Source organism: Protopterus annectens, chromosome 16.part0, assembly GCF_019279795.1.
Source record: "Protopterus annectens isolate FY-2018-M chromosome 16.part0, PAN1.0, whole genome shotgun sequence".
Classification (NCBI taxonomy): domain Eukaryota; kingdom Metazoa; phylum Chordata; order Ceratodontiformes; family Protopteridae; genus Protopterus; species Protopterus annectens.
In genome coordinates, this window is record NC_056750.1 from 809,743,429 (window position 1) to 809,771,136 (window position 27,708).

At 46.6% G+C, this 27,708-nt stretch overlaps 1 protein-coding gene across 1 annotated transcript in view; it reads right to left on the bottom strand.

Moving 5' to 3' along the window:
• Window positions 1-27,708, bottom strand: part of WDR31 (WD repeat domain 31) — an 898,065-nt gene that overhangs the window by 579,093 nt on the left and 291,264 nt on the right. The window contains exon 2 of the mRNA XM_044058602.1: window positions 26,795-26,895. Coding sequence (XP_043914537.1) covers window positions 26,795-26,895 — 101 coding nt within the window. The remainder of the gene's footprint in view (window positions 1-26,794; window positions 26,896-27,708) is intronic.

Consider the following 27,708-nt stretch of genomic DNA (forward strand, 5'->3'; position numbering starts at 1 on the left):
TAAAGGCTGCTGGAAGGAAGGTGGAGCAGTAGTAGTCAGACTGTTGAAGTCTCCTAGCAGTCTTATTACGTCTAGAAGACGATGCAGAGGAGGAAGACAGGTGCATTTGTCTCCTAACAAAAGATGTCTTAGAAGGAAAATTCCTGTGGAATTTTGGACCAAGTGAAACAAAAAGGTGCTTCAAATCTTTAAAGTTCCTTTCCCTTCTCTTGCAAGGACTTAAATAAGTCTGCAGCTGCAGAATCAAAAAGAGCGGATTTCTCTAAAGGTGCACCCAACAATTTAAAAGAGCTTGAGAGGCTTAAGAAAGTAGAGCCAATGAATACCTGGACAAGTTCATAGGTTCGTACTAGGCTAATGGCCCTGGAGCCTTTACAAGCCTAGCCCATAGGATTACCCTAGCATTGTGCCACCCAACCTTAGTTCCTAGTGCCTCTGTCGAGTAGGGCCACTGGAGTGATCCCCAGGGTGAATTTCTATTTCCCATCCACTCATCAAATTTCTCTTGAAGAGGGTCAGCAGGATGCTCTGCTTGACATGTATGGGAAGTCTATTCCATAGCATGGGCAGTCTCTGGGTTATGAACCTGTCCCCTCCAGCATGTTCTGTTGATTGTGGTAATGAGGTCGGGGTCTCTGGAGTGTGTGGTGCGGAGGGATTTCGATTTCTTTAGATGTAGCATTTTTAACAGAGCTGGGTCAGACATGGCTTTGTAAGTCAAGCAGAGATCGCCTCTAAGTAGACGATATGAGACAGAGAATAGCTGGAGTATTTTTGAGTCTGTCCATATAGGACAAGTGTTTAAGACCTAGGATCCTCTTTGTGAGGTACTTTTGCGGCCTCTCCAGTTGTTGCAGGTGTCTTAGTGAGGTAAATGCCAAATGGGGCATTGTACTCAATGACTGGCCTAATGAGGGAAGAGTAGAGGGAGACAATGACCTCTTTCTTCCTGGATGCAAAACCCTTAGTAACGAGATGTGCCACATAGAAGGACTTCCTAACTACAGTGGCAACGTGATGGTCAAAAAAGAGGTTGCTGTCAACCTGTGTTCCCAGATCTCTTATAACGCCTTCTGTGTTCAGTGGACTACCATCAATGTGGCAATTTAAGGGAACCGCGTTTTTCCAAAAGGGGTGAAGACACATTTTTTGAGATTTGGCTTAAGGCCATGGTTCTGACACAAGTCATTGGTCTCATTGAGGCCTTTCTGTAGGATGTCAACATTGCTTGGGGAATTAATAATAGCTCCCAACTTGCAATCATCTGCGAACTTTGTCAGCCAGAATCCCTTCGTATTGGCCTGAACTTCAGAGAAGTACATACCAAACAGGAGAGGACCCAGGACTGAACCCTGTGGGGCGCCACTCGTGACTGGTCAACAGTCTGACTTGGAGCCAGCAACTTTCACACTGTGGGTTCTATATGTGAGCCAGTTTGCAACCCACCTAGTGATATTGAGGTTGATGCCTAGCTTACTAACTTTTTCTATGATTCCTGAGTGGGGAATGGTATCAAAGGCCTTGGCCAGATCAAGGTAGGCTGTATGAACCACCTTACCTTCATCCACAGATCTGGTGACTGACTCAAAGAAGTCAACCAAGTTGAGCAGGCAAAACCAAACTGTGTAGGAACCAGAGTTTGGAAATTCCCTATATTCTTGTTTATTAGGTCCATGATGATGCATTCCAAAGCTTTGCATATCAGACTTATCAGGCTAATGGGGCGATAGTTCCCAGGGTATGTAGTCGATCCTCCTTTGTGGAGAGGGATGACTGTAGCAGTGCGCCATTCGGTACGGACAATGGCCTGAGGTGAGGATGTGACTGAACAGGGCACACAGGTGAGGTGCCAGTTCACACTGTAGTTCATGTAGAACACAGCCAGGGATACTGTCAGGTCCCACAAAAGCTGTATTCTTGGCCTTGGACAGTGCCGTTTTAACCTGTGCAGCAGTAATACTGGATGCCTGGCAATCTACCGGTATTGTGATTGGTCCTGGGGGGGAGGGGTAAAGTTAGCACTGAATCTGTCCGCCAGTATATTTGCAATATCTGTTGATGCGGTATAGGAGGTACCATTGTGGAGTAACTCAGAGTAAATCTGGGTATTGCCATGGAGATTCTTTACATAACTATAGAGGCCTTGTGGTTGTCTTTACTATCTGCTGCAATTCTGTTTTCATAGTTAGCTTTAGAGGATTTGATGAGGGATCTCAACCTTTTGTTGAGGCTGATAAGGGAGTTTTTCCAGTCTTGGAACTTCACCTTATTCTGCATCAGTTTCCCCCTTCTGTTGCAGAGTTTGTTTATGGCAGGGCACCACCAGATTGGCTTCCTTTTTTTTTGAGGAGAGCATCTTAGTTCTACTGGGTATGGCGAGATTCATGCATTTGTGTACATGTTCGTACAGCGCATTGGTGCATGATTTAGCAGTCATGCAACTATTCTCCATTTGTATGGTTGCCGTGAAGTTAGCCACCTCTGTTTTTTGGAGCCCAAAGTTAGCTTTGGAGAAGTTTTTCATGGTGGTTACCTTTCTGGGGGAGGGGGGGTTCCAAGGTTATTAGCTTGTGATCAGATCCAACCAGGGAGGATTTGACTATTGGTGTAGAGCACCGGTCGCCCATGTTAGTAATGACCAGGTCAAGGATGTTCCTAATTCTAGTGCGGGTAAGAACGAGTTGGTCCAGGGCATTGGAACTAATGAATTCCAAAACACGTTCGGCAAGTGTATTGGTACATGAGTAGTTTTCCCAGTTAATGGAGGGGTAGTTGAAGTCGCCCAATATGAGAGTGTTAGGTTGGACCCTAATATTCTCCAGCGTGCTTCGGAATGTGGAGTGTGAATCTTGGGACATGACTGGGACCTATAGCAGGCTATGGCCTGAATCGCTGTCTTACCCAATGTCAGCTGCACCTGAAGTACCTCAGATGCATTATGTTGGGCTACCAGTCTGGAGGTGTGCACATCCTTTGTGAATATGGAAACACCACCGCCTTTGGAGCTTCAGTCCAAGTTCTGGGGCCGAAAGGTGTGGAATGAGTTGTAGCCTGGTAGTGCAGGGGTGCTTTCTGCTGCCTTGAACCAGGTCTCTGTTACAGCACAAATGTTGATGTTCTCCATTTTAAGGAGAGCTTCGAGCAAGTACATATTGAGATTTAGACTTCTAGTGTTGAGCAGCATGACCCTCAGATTGCATTTGCTTGTAGCTGTTACACAGGTAATTTGGTCTTTGGAACACCGCCTAAAAAAGGCAATATAGGGGTGGCAAGAGCCTTGACCAGTATCCGGAAGCCCAGGGATGACAGATGCAGGCCATGTCTGGCAAAGCATCGAGGTCTGTCAATCATGTCATTCCAGGCAGGCAGATACTGGATCCCCTTAAAATGGCACCAGAAACTTAGCCAATTGTTGAAATCAATAATTTTCTGAAACCATGTGAGTTTGGTAATTCATAGCTCTGATGGCCAAAGTGGAGGAAGTGTAAATTTTCTTACCAAGTTTTTCCACAATTTTACTCTCTTTATCAGAGGAAAGTAGTTCTGAAGAAGGAGACAACCCAGAAGACCTGTCCAAACCAATGGAAACAACTGCTGGATCAGCCGAAGGACACTTGTATAGGAATTTGCAGTCATCAGGCACCTTGTAAAACCTGTTTGGCCTTTTTGGAGCAGGACACTATGAGACAGGGGCCTTAGAAGAGGATGAGAAAGCGTCCAAGAAAGCTGGCAAAACAGGAAGCACAGCAGAAGGGGAAGGTACTTCCATTTGTAAAAGGTCATACCACCTTTTTTGCTCTTCTGAAATCTGTGGCCAGTGCCATTTAAAGAATTTCTCATTCTGTTAATGATCTCCCCAAAAGAAATATTTTCTACTGGGGAATCCCCCCACCCCCATTGGGCTCCTCCTCTGCAGAGGCATATTCTAAAGGTGAAATCATTTGTGTAGAGTATGCCAAGAAATCCTCATCAGAGGAAAAATCATCATCAGATAATACCCGTTCCCTAGCCCTTTTTAACAGGACAGGATGTATAAGAAGGGATAGAAACAGCAAAAGAAGTCCTCACAGCCATCAAAGCCTTAATCAGCCCATGAGAAAAAGGATCCCAGTCAGTCTGTGGAGAGGAAGGGCCTTGAGAGTGTTTGGTTTTCTGTTTTTGTTCTTAATAAGAAGTTATGTACCTACCATAACGTTCCATGTTAGTTGTCTTCTTCTCGCCTTCTTTCTTGCTGGATGGGTTCGGAGCTGATCCTCGGCCCGACTGCCAATACTAAAGCTCGAGAGCTAATTCCACCGGCTCGAGGCTCCCCTATATCCCACAATGCTAGGCGGTAACTACTCAGATCTCGTTTGATAGCTATACCAAGCAACCCTAGTCTCCATAGAATGGAGTAGGGAAACCCACCTCAAAACAATCCGTGTAAAAGGTATCGCAGACCTCAGAAAGGATAAAAGAGGTGGAAGAACGTGTGGGAATGACGACTTCCAGAGGAAGAACACAAACTGAATTCCTGTCGGTCTGTCCAGTCTTGGGGGAAGGAGGGTGGGACGCAAGAAAGAAGGCGGGAAGAAGACAACTAACATGGAACGTTATGGTAGGTACATAACTTCTTAATGTTAAGTTGTCAATCTTGCCTTCATTCTTGCTGGATGGGACTGTGTCCCTAGCACCTTATCCCGGGTGGCCTATCGGAACAGACTCTTGAGAACAGTGGAACCAAAATTGGCACGGCTTCTGGAAACCATGTCCAATTTGTAATGTGAAGTGAATGTATGAGGAGAAGCCCAGGTGGCTGCTGCACAAATGGAATCTATAGGCAGCCTATCCTGAAAAGCTACAGATGTAGCTAATGCCCTAGTTGAATGAGCTCTAGGTCTTGAGGGTAGTTTTTGATGTCTGATCTCATAGATGAAGGTAATTGTAGAGGTGAGCCATCTAGAGAGGGATACTTTAGTAACTGGAAGGCCCAATTTCCCTTCCGCATATGACAGAAGCAATTGATTAGATTTCCTGAATTGTTTAGTCCTGTCTAGGTAATATCTAAGTTGGCGATGAACATCCAAAAAATGTAGCTTTTGTTCCGACCTGTTTGAATAGTTACGGAAAAAGACGGGGAGATCAATAATTTGGTTTAGGTTTGTTTGAGAGGAAACTTTAGGCAAAAAGGATGGATTAGTACGGAGGGATACCCTATCTTTGTGAAAAACTAAGTAAGGCGGACGAATGCACAGAGCATGGAGTTCAGATACCCTTCTTGCTGAAGTTATAGCTACCAGAAAAAGTGTCTTCCAAGAAAGCAACTTCAGAGAACATGAAGCCGCCGGTTCGAAGGGGGGAAGGATTAAGGATGCCAGAACCAAGTTCAAATCCCATTGAGGTGGGGGGGTCTTTGATTGGAGGTTTGAGAAGAAATACGCCCCTTAAAGAGGCTTTACAGAGTTTGTGAGCCATGATGCTAGACTCTTGAAACACCAACATGAAAATTTGATATGGCAGCCAATTGAACTCTAATGGTAGATGCAGAAGATCCTAAATGAAAGAGTTCTGCTAGAAAGTCTAGAATAGACTGGATAGGTGCAGTAAAGGGATCTATGTTTTTTGATGTTGCCCAAAAAGAGAAGCGTTTCCATTTGCTACTATAAATCTTATGGGTAGAAGATTTATGAGAGGCTATCAAGATATCTCGGACCGAGCAAGATATTGAGGGAAGCCTGGCTAAGGTTGGAATCAGAGAAACCACGCTGTGAGGTTTAGAGAAGGCAGAGATTGGTGCAGCTGACCCGAATGGTGGGTTATCAGATCTGGTACTGGGTCTGGATGCCAAGGCTGCTCCACAAGGTAACGATGAAGAAAGGGAAACCATATCTGTCGAGGCCAGTAAGGGGCAATGAGGATCATTATCACTCTCAAGGCGATGGCTTTCTGAATTAGTTGAGATATCAGTGGAAAGGGGGGAAAGGCAAATAGAAGTCCAGGGGCCAATCGTGGACTAGAGCGTCTCTGGTGGGATGGCCTGGTAATGGGAAGAGAGTGAAGAAGTCGTGACACTTGCTGTTTTGGGGAGTAGCAAAAAGATCGCAGCAAGGCTGGCCCCATCTTAGGAATACTTCTTCTAGAACTGATTTCTTTAGAGACCACTCGTGGGGCATGAGAATTGCTCTGCTCAATTGGTCTGCAATAACGTTGGATTTCCCGGGAATGTGCGTTGCTATCAGAAAACGCTGAGAAGAGAACGCAAATTGCCACAGTCTGAGTGCCTCTCGACATAAAGGGTATGATCTGGTTCCGCCTTGTTTGATGATGTACCACACTACGGACATGTTGTCCGTTTGAATTGCAATAGCCCCAGTGGGAAGAGAGTCGTGAAGGGCTTGCAACGCTAAAAGCACTGCTCTCATCTCTAAGACGTTCATGTGCAAGTGGCACTCGAAAGGTTGCCACGTGCCTTGGACTGTCCTGCCCTGATAATGCCCCCCCCACCCGATCAGGGAGGAGTCTGTTGTCAACGTGGCGACTGGGAGTGAAGGGTCTTCCTCGGAGAAGTTGAGGTGATGTGATCCACCAAGACAGTTGATTCTTGCATGATTGAGTTATCAATATGGTATGGGACATCGGGAGCTGTTGAAAGGACCATTGAGTAAACAGCATCCATTGGAGGATCCTCATGTGAAAGCAAGCTAAGGGGAGAAGGGGAATAGCTGCTGCCATGAGTCCTAACACCTTCAAAACTAGTCTGGCTTTGACTTTGTTGCATTGTAAGAGAAGGGAAACTTGGTTCCGAATGTCTGACACTCTCTGCTCTGTGAGTCTGGCTGAAAGATTGAGTGTATCTAAGGTTGCACCTATAAAGGTAATAGATTGACAAGGCGACAAGGCAGATTTTTCGAAATTTATCGAAATGCCTAGAGCTTGGCAAGATTGGATGGTGAAGTCCCTGGATAGAAGAAGCTGATGTCTGGTGGTGGCGGTAAGGAGCCAGTCGTCTAAATATGGAAACACCTGGAATCCCTGACGTCTCAAGTGAGCCGCGACCACTGCCATGCATTTGGTAAACACACGGGGGGCTGTAGTGAGACCAAAGGGCAGGGTCCTGAACTGGTAGTGACTGGCTCCCAGCCTGAAGCGGAGATATCTCCTGGAGCGTCTGTTCATCTTGATGTGGTAGTATGCGTCCTGAAGATCTATCGAGCACATCCAATTGTCCTGACCCAAGAAGGGTAGAATGGACTGTAGCGTGACCATCCGGAATTTTGTTTTCCTGACATACTTGTTTAAGTAGCTGTGATCCAGTATGGGTCTCCAGTCCCCTGTTTTTTTTGGTACCAAAAAGAATTTGGAGTAGATTCCGGATCCTTGCTGATCTGCTGGGACTGACTGGATAGCTCTTTTTGATAGCAGCTTTGAAATTTCTAATGCTGCTTGTTCCCTTAGACCGGGTGGAACGTCTGGAAGGGATCTTTTGGGTTGGGATGGGATGAACAAAGGGAATTTTGTAACCCTCGGATATGATCGACTGTACCCATTTGTCTTGAGTAAGGGAAAGCCAGGCTTTTGGGTACAGGGATAACCTTCCCCCGACTGCCTCCAAAGGTGGACAGCCGGGCAGCCCCTCAGGGATGCTGAAAGGGTTTGTCAGAGAACATTTCTCTGCTACCCTGGTTTTGCGAACCTCCTCTGCCTCTAGGGCGGCGTCTATTAATATTCCCCCCTGTGCCTCTAGAGGGGAATCGGCCTTGTGCGTCAGATGAGACTCCCTGGGATTGTTTGCGGAACCACATCTTTCCTCCCCTCTGACCTTTGGGATAGGGTCTAGAAGGGGTAGAAAAACGGACTCCTACGGCAGAGAGAGTCTTACCTTCTACCTCGCACCTGGTCAATGTATCCTTCACCTGTGGACCAAACAAGGATGATCCGTCAAAGGGAGAATTGGTGAAGGATGCCTTGAAAGGGTCCGCAAAGTTACATAGCCGCATCCAGGCGTGACGTCGTAAGGCAACACCTGTGCCTGTGGCTCTACTTGCCCCATCTGCAGCATATGAGACCAGCCGCATGGAGGAGTTAATGATGTAATTCAGGGTTGCCAACTGGGAGTTCATTGTGTCTTTGAACCCCTCAGCTGTAGGATCCTTTATCAGTTCACCCATATCCTTGAGTAAATCTCTCTGGAGATGAGTGAAGTGGCATAAGTAATTCAGCGAACGCATTGAAAAGGTCGCTGATGAGAACATCCGCTTGCCGTACCTGTCCATGGCCCTGGATTCCTTATTAGGAGGATGGACAGGAACCGAAGGATCAGCTAACTCCTTAGTGGCCGCAGCCACCACCATGTCATCAACAGGAACACCTTTGGATAAAAAATCTTTACCTCTAGGGGCAGTAATAAATTTAGATGGTCTCCTCGGGGTGGGTTCCACTGAATCAGGAGCCGTCCAAGCCTTCCTTGCCACCACTTCCATAAGGGGTCAAAGGGAGGGGACACCCAGGAGGTAGAAGGGCGAGAGCCAAACGCCTCAAGATACACTGACATCCTCCGAAGGGTTAAGGGCTGGCCAGTTCCCCCTCTGTTTCAGGATCTCAAGGATGTCAGCAAAGGAGACATCCTCAGAGGGGGAACGAGGGGAACCTTCGGATTTCTCTAAGTCAGTGTCAGAGGTGATAGACTCAGGGGAGTCAATGTGCTTCCTCTTGCACTGCCTCTTCCTTGGGGGATCTCCTACCGGGTCAGGAGAGGCCTCGGAAGAGGAGGAAATTCCCAATGGGGAAACTTGAGGAGTTGGCTCTCTGCGGTCTAAGACAAGGGGGTGAGTAGAAATCACCGCAGGCACTGTAGATGGGGGGGCTGAAGGAGCCGACTGTGGGGCAGAACCTGGTTCTAGCACGCTCCGCATGACCTCGAAGGCACCCCTGTCAGGCAAGGCCAGAGGCCCCCGCTCCGAAGAGACAAGGACCTCCCCCGGCACCGACAGGGACGGCTCCGAAGCCGATGTCGGAGCCGAACTCACCAGTGCCGAAGCCCCGAGAGGGAGAGCGGGGTCGGACAAGGGTCCGATGCCACACGCCCCCTCGGAGCCGACGAGGGAAGCTCGGCACCGAGATCCCTCCAAGGAGGAGATCGGAGCAGACGACGGAGCCGAAAGGGAAGGTATCGGATCTGACGCACCGACAGTCATGGCTCCGACAAGCCCTGGCTCCGAACTCAAAGGAGTCGGAGGAGGAATGTATTGGGGAACTGAAATAGCCACTGACTGGTGAGTCGGGCTATGCAGCATTTGGGACAGTGCCTCGGACTTGAGAAGTCTACTCACTACCCTTTGCAAATCGTGGTCAGATAACCTGGAAGACCGTGAGGAATGAGTTTTATGGCTCCGTTCAGAAAGAAGAGGGGATCCTGGCGCCGAATGCACGGAGCCGATAGAGGGGGATCTGGACCTCTTCCTAGACTGTGGCTCCGATAAGAGTATCGGAGCCAACTGAGTTTTATCAGCCTCGGCTCCAGCCGGAGCCGAGGTAACAGTATGAGGCTTGGAAACATTGGCTCCGGCCGGAGCCGATGTCAAAGCCGACTTAATCTTTCCAGCAGTCGACTCTGAAACCGGAGCCGACTGTTTGGAAGTTTTAGAAGGCTTCCCCGACACAGACTGAGTCGGGGGGCCTTCAGGCTTTAATAAGCCCCGCAAGATTAATTTGTTCTTGCGTTCCTGCAGGACTCTAGGGCTAAAACCATGACAAACAGCACAAGAGTCCTGCAGGTGCAAAGGTCCCAGGCAATGCACACAAGAAGTGTGACCGTCTGTCAGAGACATTTTCTGACAGCACGAGTCACACTTCTTGAAGCCTGAGACCTTAGAGTCTTTTGACATCGTAAAGAAGTGCCTGACAAACACAAACACACTACAGACACACCCTCTACTGAAAAAATTATTAAAATTATTAAATTATTAAGGCTAACAAGCCACAAATATATACACACACACACAAGCCCTTAACTAAAAAACAACTAATTTAGTCACACTAAAGGACTGGGGGAAGGGAGGGGCCGAAGGCCTATAAGATAAGGGAAGAAAGGAAGGGAATATAGACCCGAAAAAACAGGGGTCGATTTATCTAACTATTTAATTAAACTAAAAGGTTTTGGTATGAGACAAAAAGGTGTTAAGAAATACCTAATATGTAAAAACACTAACTCACCTGCCTGAGCCGGTAGAAAAGCACCTCGTCAGCTATAGCGGCAAACGAGATCTGAGTAGTTACCGCCTAGCATTGTGGGATATAGGGGAGCCTCGAGCCGGTGGAATTAGCTCTCGAGCTTTAGTATTGGCAGAGTCGGAGCCGAGGATCGGCTCCGAACCCATCCAGCAAGAATGAAGGCGAGATTGACAACTTAACATCATGCATTTCAGCACGAGGAGTTGTGGAGGAACCAAACATAGGCCTGACATCTGCAGTCGACTCTGGAATCTCTTCCCTAACTGGAGTAGGAGGTATGTCTCTAGGACCCTCAAGCACAATAAGCTGTGGTGTACCCCTGTCAGTCTGAAATAGACGTCTGCACTGCCTCTGAGGACATGTCAGGTCAGATTACTTAATGGCTTCCGATGAGGTACCTGCCAAGGAACCAGACTCAACCTCTAAATGTAACACCGGGTCTTCACTAACTTCAAGGAATACACTGGTGGAATGAGGCAAAGCAAAGGAGGATTCAGGCCTAGGCTTACTGACTTTCCTCTTCAAACCTGGCTCAGCCGAAGGACCCACGGAACCCTCCATAAAGTCCTTAGCCAGACATTTAAGTAATTGATTCTCTAAATAAAGATTCAAAGCTAAAAGTTGGCTACACAAAGTTCTAGGGACAAAGGTCTGACAGATGGAAAAAGAGCTATGGTCATGATTAGGACCTAAGCAGAAAAGACAAAGATCATGGCTGTCTTTATGTGGAATCTGCCTTCCACACCTACACTGGCCCTTTCTGGATGACATGAATGAAGCACAAAAGGCAGTAGCAAAGGCGTAAAGCCCCAACAGGGCACTTATCTGCAAGCTGGCAGCAACCAACTGAATCAGGCAGTAGACTAACGTATGAGTCAAGCTTTCCGACTGGCAGCAGAAAATTTCTAAGGATTGTACGTGGGGATGTCCTTTTATGGCTGATGTTGTTAGCACATACATGCGACGTCCCACGTAACCTACATTAGCTAAAAGCTGCTGTATGCTGGCCAAACGTCGGGTCACTTGCGTGGAGGACTTCTCCCCCACATGTAAAGAATACTGCAATATTGAATAGAAGGACATAAATACTTAAAATACCAAAATTTCTAACAAAGATACAGTAAGCTAACTAAGACTAAGTTCAACAAAAAGGGTGGGAAGTCCAAATGAACAGAGAAAAAATGTAGAACAAACTGCAAAACCTTCCTACCTACATAATTGCGTAGCTACCAAAGAAAAAGGCAAAACTAACACTAACTGAATGCTAGGGTTGAGGAATAGCAAATATCTCACCAAAATGCACTACACTGAGCTATCTTTATGGAAAAGCTGAGCAGAGCCAAGATTGAGCAGCTAACCGGAATGGCAGCAAACTATATCTCAGGATTACAGAAAGGAACAGGGGCTTGTGGGTAAGGGAGGCAGAGCCAAGTGAGTCAGAATACTTTTGAAATGGCCGGAGTCGGATACGAAGAACCACAGGTTAAAGCAAGATGGAGTAGAGAAAATTGGAGCTAGACCTTTTACATTTCTGATCACTTCACTAACCGCAGTTTTCCTCATCACCTGTCTGTACTTTTGTCTGTGTAAGCAAAGGGGGTACTTCAGAACAGACCAGAGGAAGGGAAACCACACCTGACAACATCAAAAGGGGGCTCTGAAAATCACAGTAGCTCTGCAGCGAGTTGCTTTCTGAAGAAACTTTAAAGCAACCAGGGGATATATGTCCATAAGTCCAAGGGCCAAGCATGCTGCAGAGAACATCTCTGCAGTCCTCTCCTGGAGGGGGAACTATGGAGTAAAAACTGTTGCACTTGTTGCTGGAAGGAGAGGTGAAAAGGCTGCAACACGAAATGCCCCAGCACTAAAAAATCCGTGTCGCAACACTTGGATTTAGGGACCACTCGGAAAGTAACAGAATGCTCCTGTTGAAGCTATCTGCCAGAACACGGACTTACCTAGCATATGCATTGCCACCAGAAACTACAGAAAGAAAAGCGCCGATTATCAAAACCTGCATGATCTCCCACAAAGAGGATAAAGTACAGTTTTGTACCTACCATAAATGTAGATGTTCGAAGATCCACATTGCCGCAGTCCTTACATATGGGTAGTCCGCTGTCCTCGGTCAGCCCGAATACCAAAGTATAAGGCTGACGTCGGTCAAGGCGCTTAAAACTGACATCAGGACGTCAGGGTACAAAAGCGCATGACCGACGTCATTTCCTCAGTCTTTTCCTGCCCCAGATGTCAGAAGGCCCTAACAAGACAGGCCAAAGCCAAAAACCAGCAAAACCCAACCAACCACCCGTGCACTAACCATATTTACAATATGTACAACACAAACCACACCACCACCTTCAACAACAGAGGGGAAGGAGGGAGGGTATGGACTGCAGCAATGTGGATCTTGAACATCTACATTTATGGTAGGTACAAAACTGTACTATGTTCTTCATCTCACATTGCTGCAGTCCTTACATATGGGTAGAATCCCAAAGCAGAGGTAAGGGAGGATGGCAAAACTATAAAGCATTAGGAGCTGCCAACATGCCTTGTAAAATTGCAGTTGCAAATCCAGCCCTAGATTTAGAGTAAAGTGGAAGGTGGTAATGCTTAGAGAAAGTATGCACTGAACTCCAAGTAGCTGCTTCCAAAATATCTTTAGTAGCCACCCCTTAAAAAGCTGTAGAAGTGGCAGTAGCCCTAGTGGAATGAGGCCTAATCCCAGCTGGAATCTCCTTACCATGATGGGAATAACAGAAAGCAATACAAAAACCAATCCACTTAGAAATAGTTTGTTTTGAAACAGGTTTGCCCTGAGAACCCAAAGCAAAAAAAACAAACAACTGCTGAGACTGCCTGAACCCTTTAGTTCTGCTTAAATAATATTGCAACTGTCTGTGTATATCCAAAGTGTGCAAAATCTTTTCCCCTTTATTTTGGGGGTTTGCATAAAAAGTAGGCAAATTAATAGTTTGGTTTAAAGCCACACTAGAAACCACTTTAGGCATAAAAGAAGGGTTAGTACGCAAAGACACCCTATCCTTGTGGAAAATTAAGAAAGGCTCAACTGCCATAAGGGCCTGTAATTCAGAAACCCTTCTCGCAGAGGTAATGGCCAACAAAAAAGCAGTCTTCCAAGATAAATATTTCAACTCTGCCGATGCTGCAGGCTCAAAAGGTTGTAGAGTGAGTTTCTCCAACACAAAATTGAGATCCCAAGCAGGAGTAGGAGCTCTACGTGGGGTCTTATATTCTTTGCCCCTCTAAGGAATTGCTTAAACAAAGGCTGAGAAAATAATGGTGGGTCACAGTCATAGTGAGCAGAGATTGCTGCAGCATGAACCTTTATAGAGGAGAAGGACAAACCTTTGTCCAATAACTCAGTAAGGTATTGAAGCGCCACACTTAAATTAGGTTTAGAAACATCAAAGTCCTTTGCTGTACTCCAAAATAAAAATCTCCTCCATTTATCTGCGTAAACTTTCCTTGTACTAGGCCTTCTGGCCTCCAAAATAACATTCAAAACTTGTTGTGGAAGCTGAGACCCTCCAGGGTTTAAACCAGAATATGCCAGGCTGTCAGATGTAGAGAATGAAGTTTGACACTGAGTAAATGACCGTTCTCCTGAGACAGCAGGTGAGGAATCGAAGGCAAAGGCCATGGAGGCTCCTGTACCAGACTTCTCAGTAATGGGTACCAGTGCTGTCGAGGCCAATCTGGAGCTATTAAAATCATGTTTGGCTTGTCCTGTCTGACCTTCAGCAGTACCTTTGGGAGGAGAGGCAGAGGTGGAAAGGCATACACGTGAAGATTGCTCCAATTGAATGAGAGAGCATCCACTTTCCAAGCTGAGGGATGAAACCTTTTGTGCAAAACTTTGGCAGCTGGTAATTTAGTGGAGAAGCGAACAGATCTATGTCTGGAGTTCCCCATAACACTGTCAACCTCTGGAATACATGAGGATCCAATTTCCACTCGTGGGGATCCATAATTTGTCTGCTTAACACATCTGCTAAGGAGTTCTGTGCTCCTGGCAGAAACCTTGCCTGAAGATTTAGCTGTAAACTGAGAGCAGTCTCCCACAAAATCATTGCTTGTCTGCATAGAGGATAAGAATGTGTTCCCCCTTGCTTGTTGATGTACCACATGACAGCTGTGTTGTCTGTTTGAATCAACACCTGCCCTGGAAGAAGTAAATCCTTGAAAGCCATCAATGCAAATTGGACTGCTAACATCTCCTTCAAGTTGATATGTAGATGTTGAAGTCTGGCAGGCCACGTGTCTTGTATCCATTTTCCATTTAGATGGGCTCCCCAAGCTTTGTCTGAGGCATCTGTCGTTAAAATCTGACTCGCCTCTGGCCGGGTCACAGAGAGTCCCTTGTTTAGGTGACATTCCTGAGCCCACCACAAAAATTCCTTTTGAATGCAAGGTATTATTTGAATGACAGTGTCCAAATCTTGGCAGTGCTGTGTCCAAACATTCTTGAGATACCATTGTAGCTTCCTCATATGCAGTTTGGCATTGGGAAGTACCAGAATACAAGATGCCATGAACCCCAAGGCTTGAAGGACTGTTCTTGCAGTCAGCCTGGACTGATGAGACAACTGGTGGAAGTAAAGAGAAAGATTCTTTTGTTTGTCCGGGGTCAAAAAGGCCATCTGGGATGCTGTATTCAGTCTCACACCCAGAAAGCACATGTCCTGAGAGGGTACTAGACTGGACTTTATTTCGTTCACAGAATACCCCAGGCATCTTAACACTGCCATCACATACTGTAAATGATGAAGAAGTTCGTCCTTTTCTTGGGCCAGTATCAGGCAATCGTCCAAATAAGGATAGATCTGTATTCCTCTTAGCCTAAAGAAAGCTACCACTGGAGCCAGAACCTTCGTGAACACTCTGGGCGCAGTAGATAAGCCAAAGGGCAATGCAGAGAACTGATAATGTGAAGTCCCAGCCCGAAAACGCAGATACTTCCTGCAACTGGGCCTGATAGGAACATGAAGGTAAGCCTCTTTGAGATCCAGAGTCACCATCCAGTGATCTTTGCCCAGCAGAGGTAAAAGCTGTTGTAACGTTAAAATTTTGAACTTGGGAATGTCCAGATATGTGTTGAGGATGGATAAATCCAAAATTGGTCTCCACGTGTTTCCTTTCTTTGGTACTAGAAACAGGCGAGAATAAAATCCTAGGCCCACTTCTGGCAGAGGAACCATTTGTATGGCCCCTATTTGAAGTAGTAGAGAAATTTGTTTGCGAGCCTCTAGTCTTTGCTGAGGAGGAATGTCCGGCATGCCTTTGAAAGGAGGCAAGGTATGGAAATAAAACTTGTAAAAAATCTTTAACAGCCTGCATAGACTTAGCCTTGTCTTCCATTTTCTTCAAGACTGACTCCACAGGTGAACCAAACAACACATCAGACTGCAAAGGAGCATCCAAAATCCTTGTCTTAACATGGTCAGATAAATTCTGATCCTTTAACCAGGCGTGCCTGCGAAGAACTGAGCCAGTGGCAGCCACCCTAGACGAGGCCTGCACAGCATCAAAACCACACTGTAATGAATGCTTACCCACTTGTTCAGAGACATGCACCAAATCTTGCAACTCTTTACACTCAATGCCTTCTGCCAGAGCATCCACCTTAGACTTCAATTGAGAAAGAAGAAAGTTTTGATATTTCAACATATGAAACTGGCAATTCAAAGCCCTCATAGCTAAGGTAGAAGATGTATAGACCTTCTTTCCCCATCTATCCAAAGCTCTGGCTTCTTTATCTAGAGGAACTGGATTTTTTACAACAGAGGCCTTGACACCCTTAGGTCCCTGGCTAATAGATTCTGGGTCCGCCCTAGGACTCTTATAAAGATATTTATGAGCCTCAGGCACCCTGTAATACCTATCCGGTTTAACAGGAGCAGGAGGCAGAGAATCAGGATTAAGTGAAGCCTCTGCAAACACATCTTCCACAACATCCAGAACAGGGGGTATAGCCAAGGGCCTATGTTGGGGTAACAGCAAAAACTCCCGAAGCCTTTTCCTAGAATCAGAGAAGTCCTGACCTTCCCACTTAAAATGTTCCCTCATAGAATGAAGTGTCTCTGAAAAAGAAAAATCCTCTGGAGGAGAAGCAGAAGGAGTGGAATCATCTGCATCAGAATCAGAATAAGGAGAATACTCCTGCAAGTCTTCAGCTGAAGACTCTGAAATATCCAAGCCTGCTCAAAACTTCCCAACTCTGGCTCCACCCTAGGCCTCTTATCAGGAGGGGGCATAGAACCTCTAATCAGAGTAATTAAATCTTCTGCCATTTTAAGCATGTGCTTCTTAGGCACAGACCCTGCTGAACTAGGAGTGACACCAACAGAAGCTGAAACTGGCCTGCCTCTGGGAGAAGCCTTGGAAACAGAAGGAGAAGGCCTAACCACCCTAGGAAGGGAGGGGAGAACAGTAACTTGGGAAGCCCCTTCAGCCTGACCTGCCTCCTGAGAGACCACCTCCTGCAAAATCAAAGTCTCCCCTTGAGACTCCAGAGAAGTCTCCGTCGTAACCACCGGTTCCACTGAAGCCTCTAAAGAACCGGCGTCCGGAACGGACAACTCATCTTGCCTGGGTTTAACTGTTTTGCCTTTGCGCTTCTTCGCAGAAGCGGGCGCCGGAAAATCCGACGGCATATTATAATTGCACCGCTTCCCAAAGACCAGCCTAGCACAATCCAACCTTCGCTTAATAGTGCGTTTATTGAACCTAGCACAAAAGCGACACCCAACAACGTCGTGCTCAGGCCCCAAACAAGGAATACACAAAGAATGATAATCCCTATGCGGTATCTGTTTCCCACAAGAAATACAGTTATTCACTTTTTCTGACATCCGGTAAAACACTGAGGCAAGAAAAAAACAAAATAATCCCCAACGGGGTACTTAGCCAACTTGGATTCGGTCTGAAACTCCGAATTCGAAAAATTTCAGAACGCCGAACGGCACTTGCAACGCTGCTTCTGCATCGGACCACGCGGCAAAAAAGACTGAGGAAATGACATCGGTCATGCGCTTTTGTACCCTGACGTCCTGATGTCAGTTTTAAGCGCCTTGACCGACGTCAGCCTTATACTTTGATATTCGGGCCGACCGAGGACAGCGGACTACCCATATGTAAGGACTGCAGCAATGTGAGATGAAGAACATCAGCATGTTCACCCCTGCTTGTTCAGATACCAGATAAAAGACATATTGTCCGTCTCAATCGCACCCCCCCAACCTTGGGAGAAACCCTCTGAAGGAGTGCCTTGAAAAGACTGCTGCGACTTTCTGAAGAAGAAACTCGTGTCCCCTTTTTGATTCCTTGAAAAGGTCCGTTGTGGAGTGGCAAAGCACACCCCTATGGTGGACAGCATCTTCCCGTCATTCTCACTCTTTGAAAGAGTATCCTTGACTTTTGACCCAAAAAGAGAAGAGCCATCAAATGAGGCACTGAAAAAGAATGCCTTGAAGCAGTCCGCAAAATTACATAAATGCATCCAGGCGTGGTGTCACAAGACAATGCTAACAGCCAACCACTCGGGACACTCCATTTCCTGCATTCAAAATTAGCCTCATAGACACTTTGGTTATAGAAAGCAGGGTAGCTGCATCTCTAGCATTTGCGTCTCTGGAGACTGTTGTGTCTTAATAGTCCTTGACACTTCAGACTCCAAATCATGTTGAAGCCTGGTCAAGTGAGACAAATAATTGAGCCCACTCAGTGTAAATGTGTCGCAGGCATAGAAGGACTTCCCAAAACAGTACAAAGCCTGTTTCTGGGATGAATCGAGGAGCTCACCATACAGATCTCCTTTTTATTGGCTGCTGTCACCACAATAGAATCTACAGCTAGGCCCTTATTCTAATGCAGTCAGACTTTGAGGGGAAGTGAGAATCTTACCAGGTTTCCTGTGAATCGGCTCCACTGTGTTGGGTTCCTTCCATGCCCTCTAAGAAACTAAGTCTATAAAACCATCTGGAGGGGGTACCACCAAGTTGTGGATGGGCCTGCGGGGAAGGCCCAAGAATGCTGACTCCCCTGGAGAAGGGGCTTTGGTGAAGAAGCTCCTAAAGTTGGTCAAAAGAGGCATCATCCTACAGAGACTTAAGGGACCCCTCTCCTTCCCTGAGGTCAATATCTTCCACGAGGACCCCCTCCAGAAATCTATATGTTTCCTCTTACACTTCCTCTTCCCTGAAAACTCCTGCTCTGGCGAAGCCAGGGTGGGAGGGGAAAATTTGGAAAGCCCCGCCAGTCGGGCAGTATGGTGATCCAATGACAAAGATTGTCCTAGAGTGGACTGATGACTGGTCATAGGCACAGAAGAAAACAGGGAAGGGACAATGGCTAGCGAAACCCTACCTTACTCTTAAGCAAAGAACATCCTGATTACAATACTGAAGACTGAAGCAGCAGAAGTTAGTCTCTCAGAACAAAGTTGTAGCGTTATCCGAAAGAACAAGAGACGGACCCACAACTGAAGTAGTTACCCCACCCCCCTTCCACCCTAACATCGAGATTGGAGCCGAGCTGCCTAAAGCCAAACCACTGAATGCCACAGAAGATCCCGACCTAGAATCCCCCACTTCAACACCACTGCTTCAAGGTTCCAAAAGCTCATAAATAGTCAAAGTTGAAGCAACCAAGGAACAGGTTAGAGCTGAGAAAGGCCAAGCTGTCTGATCTGATCCTGAGGGTGGGAATGCAGACGGGCCTGAAAACCTTGAATCCAAAGGGACCGAAGGAGGAAGACAAGCAAAAGAGCCGAGGAGCCTGGGGCCTGGCTCAGACCCCAAAGAATAAGTTCTAATTGCATTTGTGAGTGTAAAAAGGATCTCAGCAGATGTTCCAAATCTTAAGTTTTGATGCTGTACACAAACCTGATGACCAAACAGATGATGCCACTGATGGGGTGTGTTGGAAGGCCTTTTAGAGGAAGACAAATCCATCCTTTGAATCAGGATGGAGAAGCTGGGAACCAGATTGGGGAGTGAGTAGATTATAGTTGATGGTTCTGGTAGCATGGACAGGAAGAAGGGGGAGCTGCTCTACCATATTACCCCTTTTAGGTAATAAAGGGCTTGATGACACGGAGTAGGAGACAAAGTATTATTGGTAAATAGCATCAAAAGAGATTAGCTGCAAGGAGTCACAGCCGATGTCAGCACCAGGGCAGCCAGGGAACACAAAGGTCATGGAATCTTCGGGTCCAGCGAACCCTAACTATAAGGACTGGGAACAGACAAAGAAGATCTCTTTCCAACTGCTTTCAACTACTTGGGAGTCCCATGGGTGATATTTCTCAGAAACAACCTTCAAGCCAAGGGAGAAAAACCTATAGACCTAGAGGGAATAAGTCCTTTGAGGACCAACTTAGTCCTGTGTTCAGTATTTGCTCTGGACCCAAACCCTTCACAAATGGAAAACCCATAGACCAGGTGCGAAGGTACCAAGCAACTCACACACTTAAAATGTGCGCACCAAGATAGTAATTTCTGCCTGCAGACCACACATTTCTTAAAATCTTCACTTATGCTCATACAAAGTAAATACCACACTACAAGACACTGCAATGCACTATACCCACTGTCTAACTACAAGAGCACTCTAACCAAAAACACAAGATATAGGCCCCAAAAAGGCAGGAAAAACTAATGAAAAAAAAAACAAATTGAGTAATTATAATCACAAATAAGCTACCTACCTACTTGCTTAATAACCTATAGCACATACACAAACTATCTCAACACAAATACAGGGTAAGGGAGTACATTTTAGGAAGAAAAGGCACTACACTAGTGATACCACTAAAGACACATGAAGCAAAGCCAAGACTGAGCTGTTGATCTGGATGATGGCAAATAAGAAGTTATGTACCTACCATAACGTTCCATGTTAGTTGTCTTCTCTCGCCTTCTTTCTTGCTTGATGGGTTCGGAGCCGATCCTCGGCTCCGACTCGGCACTTGCTTTAGCTCGAGAACTCCTTTTACCAGCTCGAGGCAGCCCCATATCCCATGATGCAAGGCAGGAAGTACCCAGATCTCGTTTGTTGACAAAAGGGCAATAACACCAAGCATAAACAAAACTTCCCAAAGGAAGAAGAAACTTACAGATGGAAAAGGACCAGGTCTGAATGGTCTTAGCATAATAGTTTCTTATACAAGGTCTGTCCAGGCCAGGGGGAAGGAGGGAGGGTCGCAAGAAAGAAGGCGAGAGAAGACAACTAACATGGAACGTTATGGTAGGTACATAACTTCTTAATGTTAAGTTGTCAATCTCGCCTTCATTCTTGCTTGATGGGACCGTCCTAGCACCTCTATCCTGGGTGGCTCAATGGAACAAACTCTTGAGGACTGTAGAGCCAAAACTGGCTCTGTCCCTGGAGGCCAAGTCCAATTTGTAATGGGAAACAAAAGTGTGAGGAGTGGCCCAAGTGGCCGCTGCACAAATAGTATCCAAAGGCAGTCTAGCTTGAAAAGCTGTAGAAGTAGCTAAACTCCTAGTTGAATGTGCTTTAGGTTTTGAGCACAGCTGTTTTCCCCTGATCGTATAAATTTCAGTGATGACCGAAGAAAGCCATCTGGACAAAGTCACTTTAGAAACAGGAAGGCCTTTTTTATTATCCGCATAGGAAACAAAAAGTTGATCAGATTTTCTAAATTTTTTTGTTCTGTCCAAATAATATCTGAGCTGACGGTGGACGTCAAGATAATGTAGCTTTTGTTCAGCTCTATCTGAATAGTTAGGAAAGAATACGGGGAGATCAATGGATTGATTCAGATTGTTTTTTGAAGCGACCTTAGGTAAAAAGGATGGATTAGTTCTCAAAGATACTCTGTCTTTGTGAAAAATCAAATAGGGGGGTCGAACTGAAAGAGCATGAAGTTCCGACACCCTCCTGGCAGATGTAATAGCCACTAGGAATAAAGTTTTCCAAGAAAGATATTTCAAGGAACAAGAAACAGCTGGCTCGAAGGGGGGAAGAATCAATGATGTCAGCACCAAATTTAGATCCCACTGAGGAGGAGGATTCCTGATTGGAGGTTTTAGTAGGAAAATTCCTTTCAAGAAGGCCCTGCAGAGTCTATGGGACATAATATTATGATCTGCTATCCCGACATGAAAATTAGAAATAGCAGCCAACTGAACTCTGACTGTTGAAGAAGAGGAGCCTGCATTAAAAATCTCTGCTAAGAAGTCCAGAACTGCCTGAACAGGGGCAGTGAAAGGATCAATATTTTGGGCCTTAGCCCAATAAGAGAAACGTTCCATTTGCTTGTGTAAATCCTCCTGGTAGAGGATTTTAGTGAAGCTACTATGATATCTCTAACTGGGTTAGAGATCAAAGGAAGCCTGGCTAAGGAAGGAAGTGGAGCAACCATGCTGTGAGGTTGAGAGAAGGAATTGACCTGTGCAGCTGACCGGATTGGTGAATCAGTAGATCTGGCACTGGGTCCAGATGCCACGGCTGCACCAACAGGTGACGATGGAGGAACGGGAACCAAACTTGTCGAGGCCAGTAAGGGCAATGAGAATCAATTTGGCTCTCAAAACGGTAGCTTTCTGGATCACCTGAGGGATCAGAGGAAATGGAGGGAAGGCATAAAGAAGTCCCTGGGGCCAATCCTGGGTCAGAGCGTCTCTGGGGGGATGGCCTGATAGAGGGAAGAGGCTGAAGAAGTCTGGACATTTGCTGTTTTGGGGAGTAGCAAAAGATCGCAACATGGACGACCCCATTCCAGAAAAATCTCTTCCGCTATAGATTGCTTGAGAGACCACTCGTGAGGCATGAGGATAGCTCTGCTCAATCTGTCCGCTATAATGTTGGTTTTCCCAGGGATATGCGTTGCTACCAGAAACCGATGAGAGGAGATCGCCCATTGCCAAAGTCTGAGCGCTTCTCGACACAAGGGGTAGGACTTGGTTCCGCCCTGTTTGTTGATATACCAAACTACAGACATGTTGTCTGTGTGGACTGCAATTGTCCCTACGGGAAGAAAGTCGTTGAGGGCTTGCAACGTTAAAAGCACTGCTCTCATCTCCAGGACATTTATGTGCAGATGGTACTCGAACGGTTGCCACGTCCCATGAACCATCCTGCCCTGATAATGACCCCCCCCCACCCGATCAGGGAGGCATCCGTGGTGACAGTGGCTATCGGGGACGGGGGTACAAAGCACCTGCCTTGGTGAACCTGAGACGATGTGATCCACCAAGCAAGATGTTGTTTGCATGTCTGTGTCACCAGAATCTGGTGACGCATTGGGAGTTGCTGGTATGACCACTGTGTGAACAGCATCCACTGAAGGAGGCGCATGTAGAATCGGGCCAGGGGAAGAAGAGTAATGGCCGCAGCCATGAGACCTAATACCTTTAGAACCATTCTGGCCTGTACTTTCTTGCTGGCCAGAATGATCCTGACATGAGTCTGAATGTCTGAAACTCTTTGTTCTGTAAGGGTAGCTGACATCTGAACAGTGTCTAAGTTTGCGCCTATGAAGGTAATAGACTGGCAGGGCGATAAGGATGACTTTTCGAAGTTGATTGAGATGCCTAAATGAGAACAAAGGTCTATTGTGTAATCCCTGGCTTGTATAAGCTGATGCCTGGTGGTGGCTGACAGGAGCCAGTCGTCGAGATACGGAAACACCTGGAATCCTTGACGTCTCAGGTGAGCCGTGACCACTGCCATGCATTTGGTGAACACTCTGGGGGCTGTAGTGAGACCAAAGGGCAGGGCTCTGAACTGGAAATGACTGGACCCCAGCCGAAGCGGAGAAATCTCCTGGAGCGTCTGTGAATTTTGATGTGATAGTACGCATCCTGAAGATCTATTGAGCACATCCAGTTGTCCTTCTGTAAGAAGGGCAGAATTGACTGAAGAGTGACCATTCGAATCTTGTCTTCCTGACAGACTTGTTGAGTCTGCTGAGATCCAATATTGGTCTCCAGTCTCCCGTCTTTTTGGGGACCAAAAAGAACCTTGAGTAGATTCCGGCTCTGAATGGTCTATTGTAACTGGCTGAATGGCTCTTTTTGCAGTAGTTTTGCGATTTCTGACTCTGCAATGTCCCTTAGACCGGGTGGTACATCTGGAAGGGAACTTGAGGGAAGGGACTTTCCTCGAAAGGAATTATGTAACCCTTGGATATGATCGACTGTACCCATCTGTCTTGAGTGAGGGAATGCCAGGCTTCTGGGTACAGTGATAATCTTCCCGACTGCCTCCAAGGAGGGACAGCCGGGCAACACCTCAGGGATGCTGAAAGGGCTTCTCAGGAAGAGACTCCCTGTTGCCCTGGTTCTTGGACCCCTCTGCCTCTAGAGCGTCTGTTGTTGTTACCCCTCTGCCTCTAGGGGTAAACCGACCACGTGAATCCGGCGTGACTCCTTGGGATTTACGGAACCACATCTTCCCACCCTTCTGTCCTTTGGGATAAGGCCTAGAAGGGGTGGAAAACGGACACGAACAGGAGAAAGAGTCTTGCCGTCCTGATCACACCTGGTCAAGGTTTCCTTCACCTGAGGGCCAAACAAAGCTGACCCATCAAAGGGAGAATTTGTGAAGGACGCCTTAAAGGGATCCATAAAATCACATAGCCGCATCCAGGCTTGGCGTCTAAGAGCCACACCTGTGCCTGCGGCTCTACTCGCTCCATCAGCAGCATAAGATATTAGCCGCATGGAGGAGTTAGCAATGGAATTGAGGGTTCCTAGCTGCGAAGCAATCTTTCTTGGGCCCCTGCAACTGTAGGATCCTGAACTACTACTCCCAGCTCCTTCAGGATAGCACTCTGGAGTCAGGTGAAGTGACAAAGATAATTCAGCGAGCATAGCAAAGGTCGCTGAGGAAAACATCCGCTTGCCGTACCTATCCATGGTCCTAGAGTCCTTATTAGGAGGATGGACGGGCACAGAAGGATCTGCAAGTTCCTTTTGGTGGCTGCAGCCACCACCATGGCATCAGCGGGACACCCTTGGTAAGGAATTGTTTGTCACTAGGGGCAGTTATAAATTTAGAAGGCCTCCTAGGGACTGGCTCTACAGAGTCAGGAGCTGTCCACGCCTTCGAGCAATAACCTGCATAAGGGGTCGAAGGCGGAGACACCCAGGAGGTGGAGGGCCGAGATCCAAACGCCTCTAGGTATACTGACTCATCCTCAGAGGGATTGTTGGTGGGCCAGTTTCCCTCTGTTTCAGAAGTTCTAGGATGTCTGAGAAGGAGTCATCCTCAGAGGGTGATCTAGGGGATCCCTCTGACTCATCAAAGTCAGTATCCGAAGTGACAGACTCGGGGGAGTCTACATGCTTCCTCTTACAAGTCCTCTTCCTAGGAGGATCTCCCGAAACATCAGGAGAATCCTCGGAAGAGGGGGAAATTCCCAATGGGGAAACCTGAGGCGGAGGATCTCTGGGTCCTGTAGCAAGAGAAGTGGCAGAGATGTCAACAGGTACAATAGAGGGAGGAGCTACGGGAAGAGACTGCTGACTGATACTAGTGGCCAGTACACTCTTCATCACCTCGAATGCTCCCCTCCCAGGCAGGTCCGAGAGGCCCCGCTCCGAAGAGCTAGGAACTCCAGGGGCCACCGAAAGGGAAGTCTCTGAGGCAGATGTCGGAGCCGAGCTCACCAAGGCCGAGGCTCCAAGGGGAAGAGCGGGTTCGGACAAGGGTCCGATGCCACTCACCCCCTCGGAGGAGACCATGGAAGCCCGACCACCGAATCCCTCTAAGGAAGAGGAGATAAGAGTAGGGGCTGAAGGAACAGAAGGGGGTATCCGTCCTCCAGCCGTAGCAGTAACCAAGCCCGAAGACTCCAACTCCAAGCTCTGGGGTAGAGTTGAAGGAGGAACTGTAACGGGGTGTGGACCAACAGTCGTCTGCTGAGACGGACTGTGTAGCATTTGGGCCAGTACCTGTGACTTGAGCAATCTACTGACCACTCTCTCTAGGTCATGATCTGACAACCTGGATGACCTTGAAGATTGGCTCCGATGGCTCCGCTCCGATAGAAGAGGCGAGGCCGGAGCCGAAAGTATCGGCTCCAAGGAAGGAGACCTCGACCTCTTCCTGGAATGGGCCATCGGAGCCGATATTACTGATCCTGTCGGCACCGATTTCTCGGAGCCGGCAGAACGTCTCGATGTATCGGCTCCAGCCGGAGCCGATACAGCCACCAAAGTAACGGTGTCGGAGCCGATCGGAGCCGACACCGATGCCTGTGCCACATGGGTGTCGGAGCCGATCGGAGCCGACACCGATGCCGTACGCGTGGGTGTCGGAGCCGGTTGGAACCGACACCACAGTGGTCAGCAGATTCGGCACCGATAGCCATCGGCGCCGAAAGCTTAGTGGATCCAGAATCGGCTCCAGCCGGAGCCGATCTCGACTCTATACGAGTCGGAGCCGAGGCCACAGGCTTAGAAACAGAAGCCTGGGTCTTGGCAGATTTAGTTGATTTTGAGGGGCCGACTTAGCCGGAGAGCCCTCCGGCTTAAGAAGACCCCTGAGAATCAACTTATTCCGTCTCTCCTGCAGGACTCTCCGGCTGAAGGAGTGACAAATAGCACAGGAGTCCTGCAGGTGAAGAGGGCCCAAACAGTACAGGCAAGAAGTGTGACCGTCTGTCAGAGACATCTTCTGACAGCACGAGTCACACTTCTTAAAACCTGAAACCCTCTCTTTAGACATGGTGCCTTAACACAACACACACACACCAGTCCAAGTAAATTAAACTAATACCAAAAGGTATTTAGTAAAAAACACCAACACACACACCCTAACAGGGGGGGGATGGGATAGGGAAACTAACTGACTAAAAAAAAAAAATTAAAAGAGACAGGGAATTCTGTCAGAAAAAGTTAAATTTAAAGTTAAACTATCAAAACAAATTAGTTTTTAACTAAAAAGGGGCTTAAATGTCACAAATGTGAATTACTTACCAGGAGCTGGTAAAGAGAAGACCTCCCAAGCGAAGCGGCAAACGAGATCTGGGTACTTCCTGCCTTGCATCATGGGATATGGGGCTGCCTCGAGCTGGTAAAAGGAGTTCTCGAGCTAAAGCAAGTGCCGAGTCGGAGCCGAGGGATCGGCTCCGAACCCATCAAGCAAGAATGAAGGCGAGATTGACAACTTAACATCTGGTCTTTTTGAACCCTGGATCAGCTTTCTGGACTGAGAATACTGTGTGAAAACAACCTAAGACAGATGCTTATTTTGCTGAAGACTGAAAAGCCAGTGGGCTATTATTTTGGCTTTCATCTCTGAGTTGTGAAACTAAACCTGTAATTTTGCATATACCCTGCGTCCAGTCTCTCAGTGTCTCTTTGGACTTAAAATATTGTATATGCACTTACACATTCATACGTACACACACACACTCTCTCACACACACACACACACACACACACACACACACACACACACCTCCAAGACATGCATTTCTCTTCACCTACCTTAAAGAATCAGTGAACTGAAATGAAATTAATAAATCCTTCTGGCAGATTTAAAACATTAAAAACTGTAGGCATTTTATTAATGTTTAGCCACTTACCAGATTACGTGAAATTGCAGATGTCTGCAGACAGACTCCAGTTTCCACATCCCAGAGACAGATGGTATTATCTCGTGATCCAGTACATAATTTGATGCCATCTTAAAAACAAACACAGCAAGAATGAAGCATTAAGCAATAAAGTATTGATAACCTCTGCCATTTCTACTTCATTTATAAAATACATGATTTAATTAATATTCGGTAAAACTTAATGTCATTACAGGAAAAAGGGGAATGCAAACTTACTGTTTTTATGGAAGGCAGCATATGACCTAGAATTACTGACAGTACCATTACAGAAACGGTACTTATAAACCTACCATAACTATGGATCCTTTCATTCATATCCTCTCAATATGATTTATGAATACCCTAGCCACTTGACAAATCTGACAAGGCAAAACTAAAGCTCCAGCCATAAGAATACCTCAGATCAAGTTTGGCACCAAAGGGAAGACAAATCCATAAGAGAGTATGGTACAAAATGAAAAAAATCTTCATGTCTTACAAAGTGACAATTTGGAAAAGCAGGGTTGTCATATTGGAGTGATGTGAAAGAAAGGATCCAACATCAACATTATGGTAAGCACTTAACTACTATAGTCTAAAGATTCAGTCCACAATCCAATTTAAGCTACAGAAATATGTGGGTGGCATCAAAACAGGAGAGCTTTTTAAGGATACTGGATCCAAATGAAGCCTTAGCACTGGATATAGCATCCAATTTGCAGTGTTTCAAAAATATATGTAACGTAGTTCAAGTAGATGCTGAACAAATCTCATCAATTAAGAAATTTCTGAAGAGGGTTGTAGAAGTGTAGACTTCATGGAATGAGTCTCTCCACTGCATGGTAAGGTGTGACTACAAATTTTGAACACATAAGGAATGTAATCTGAAAGCAATCTCAAAT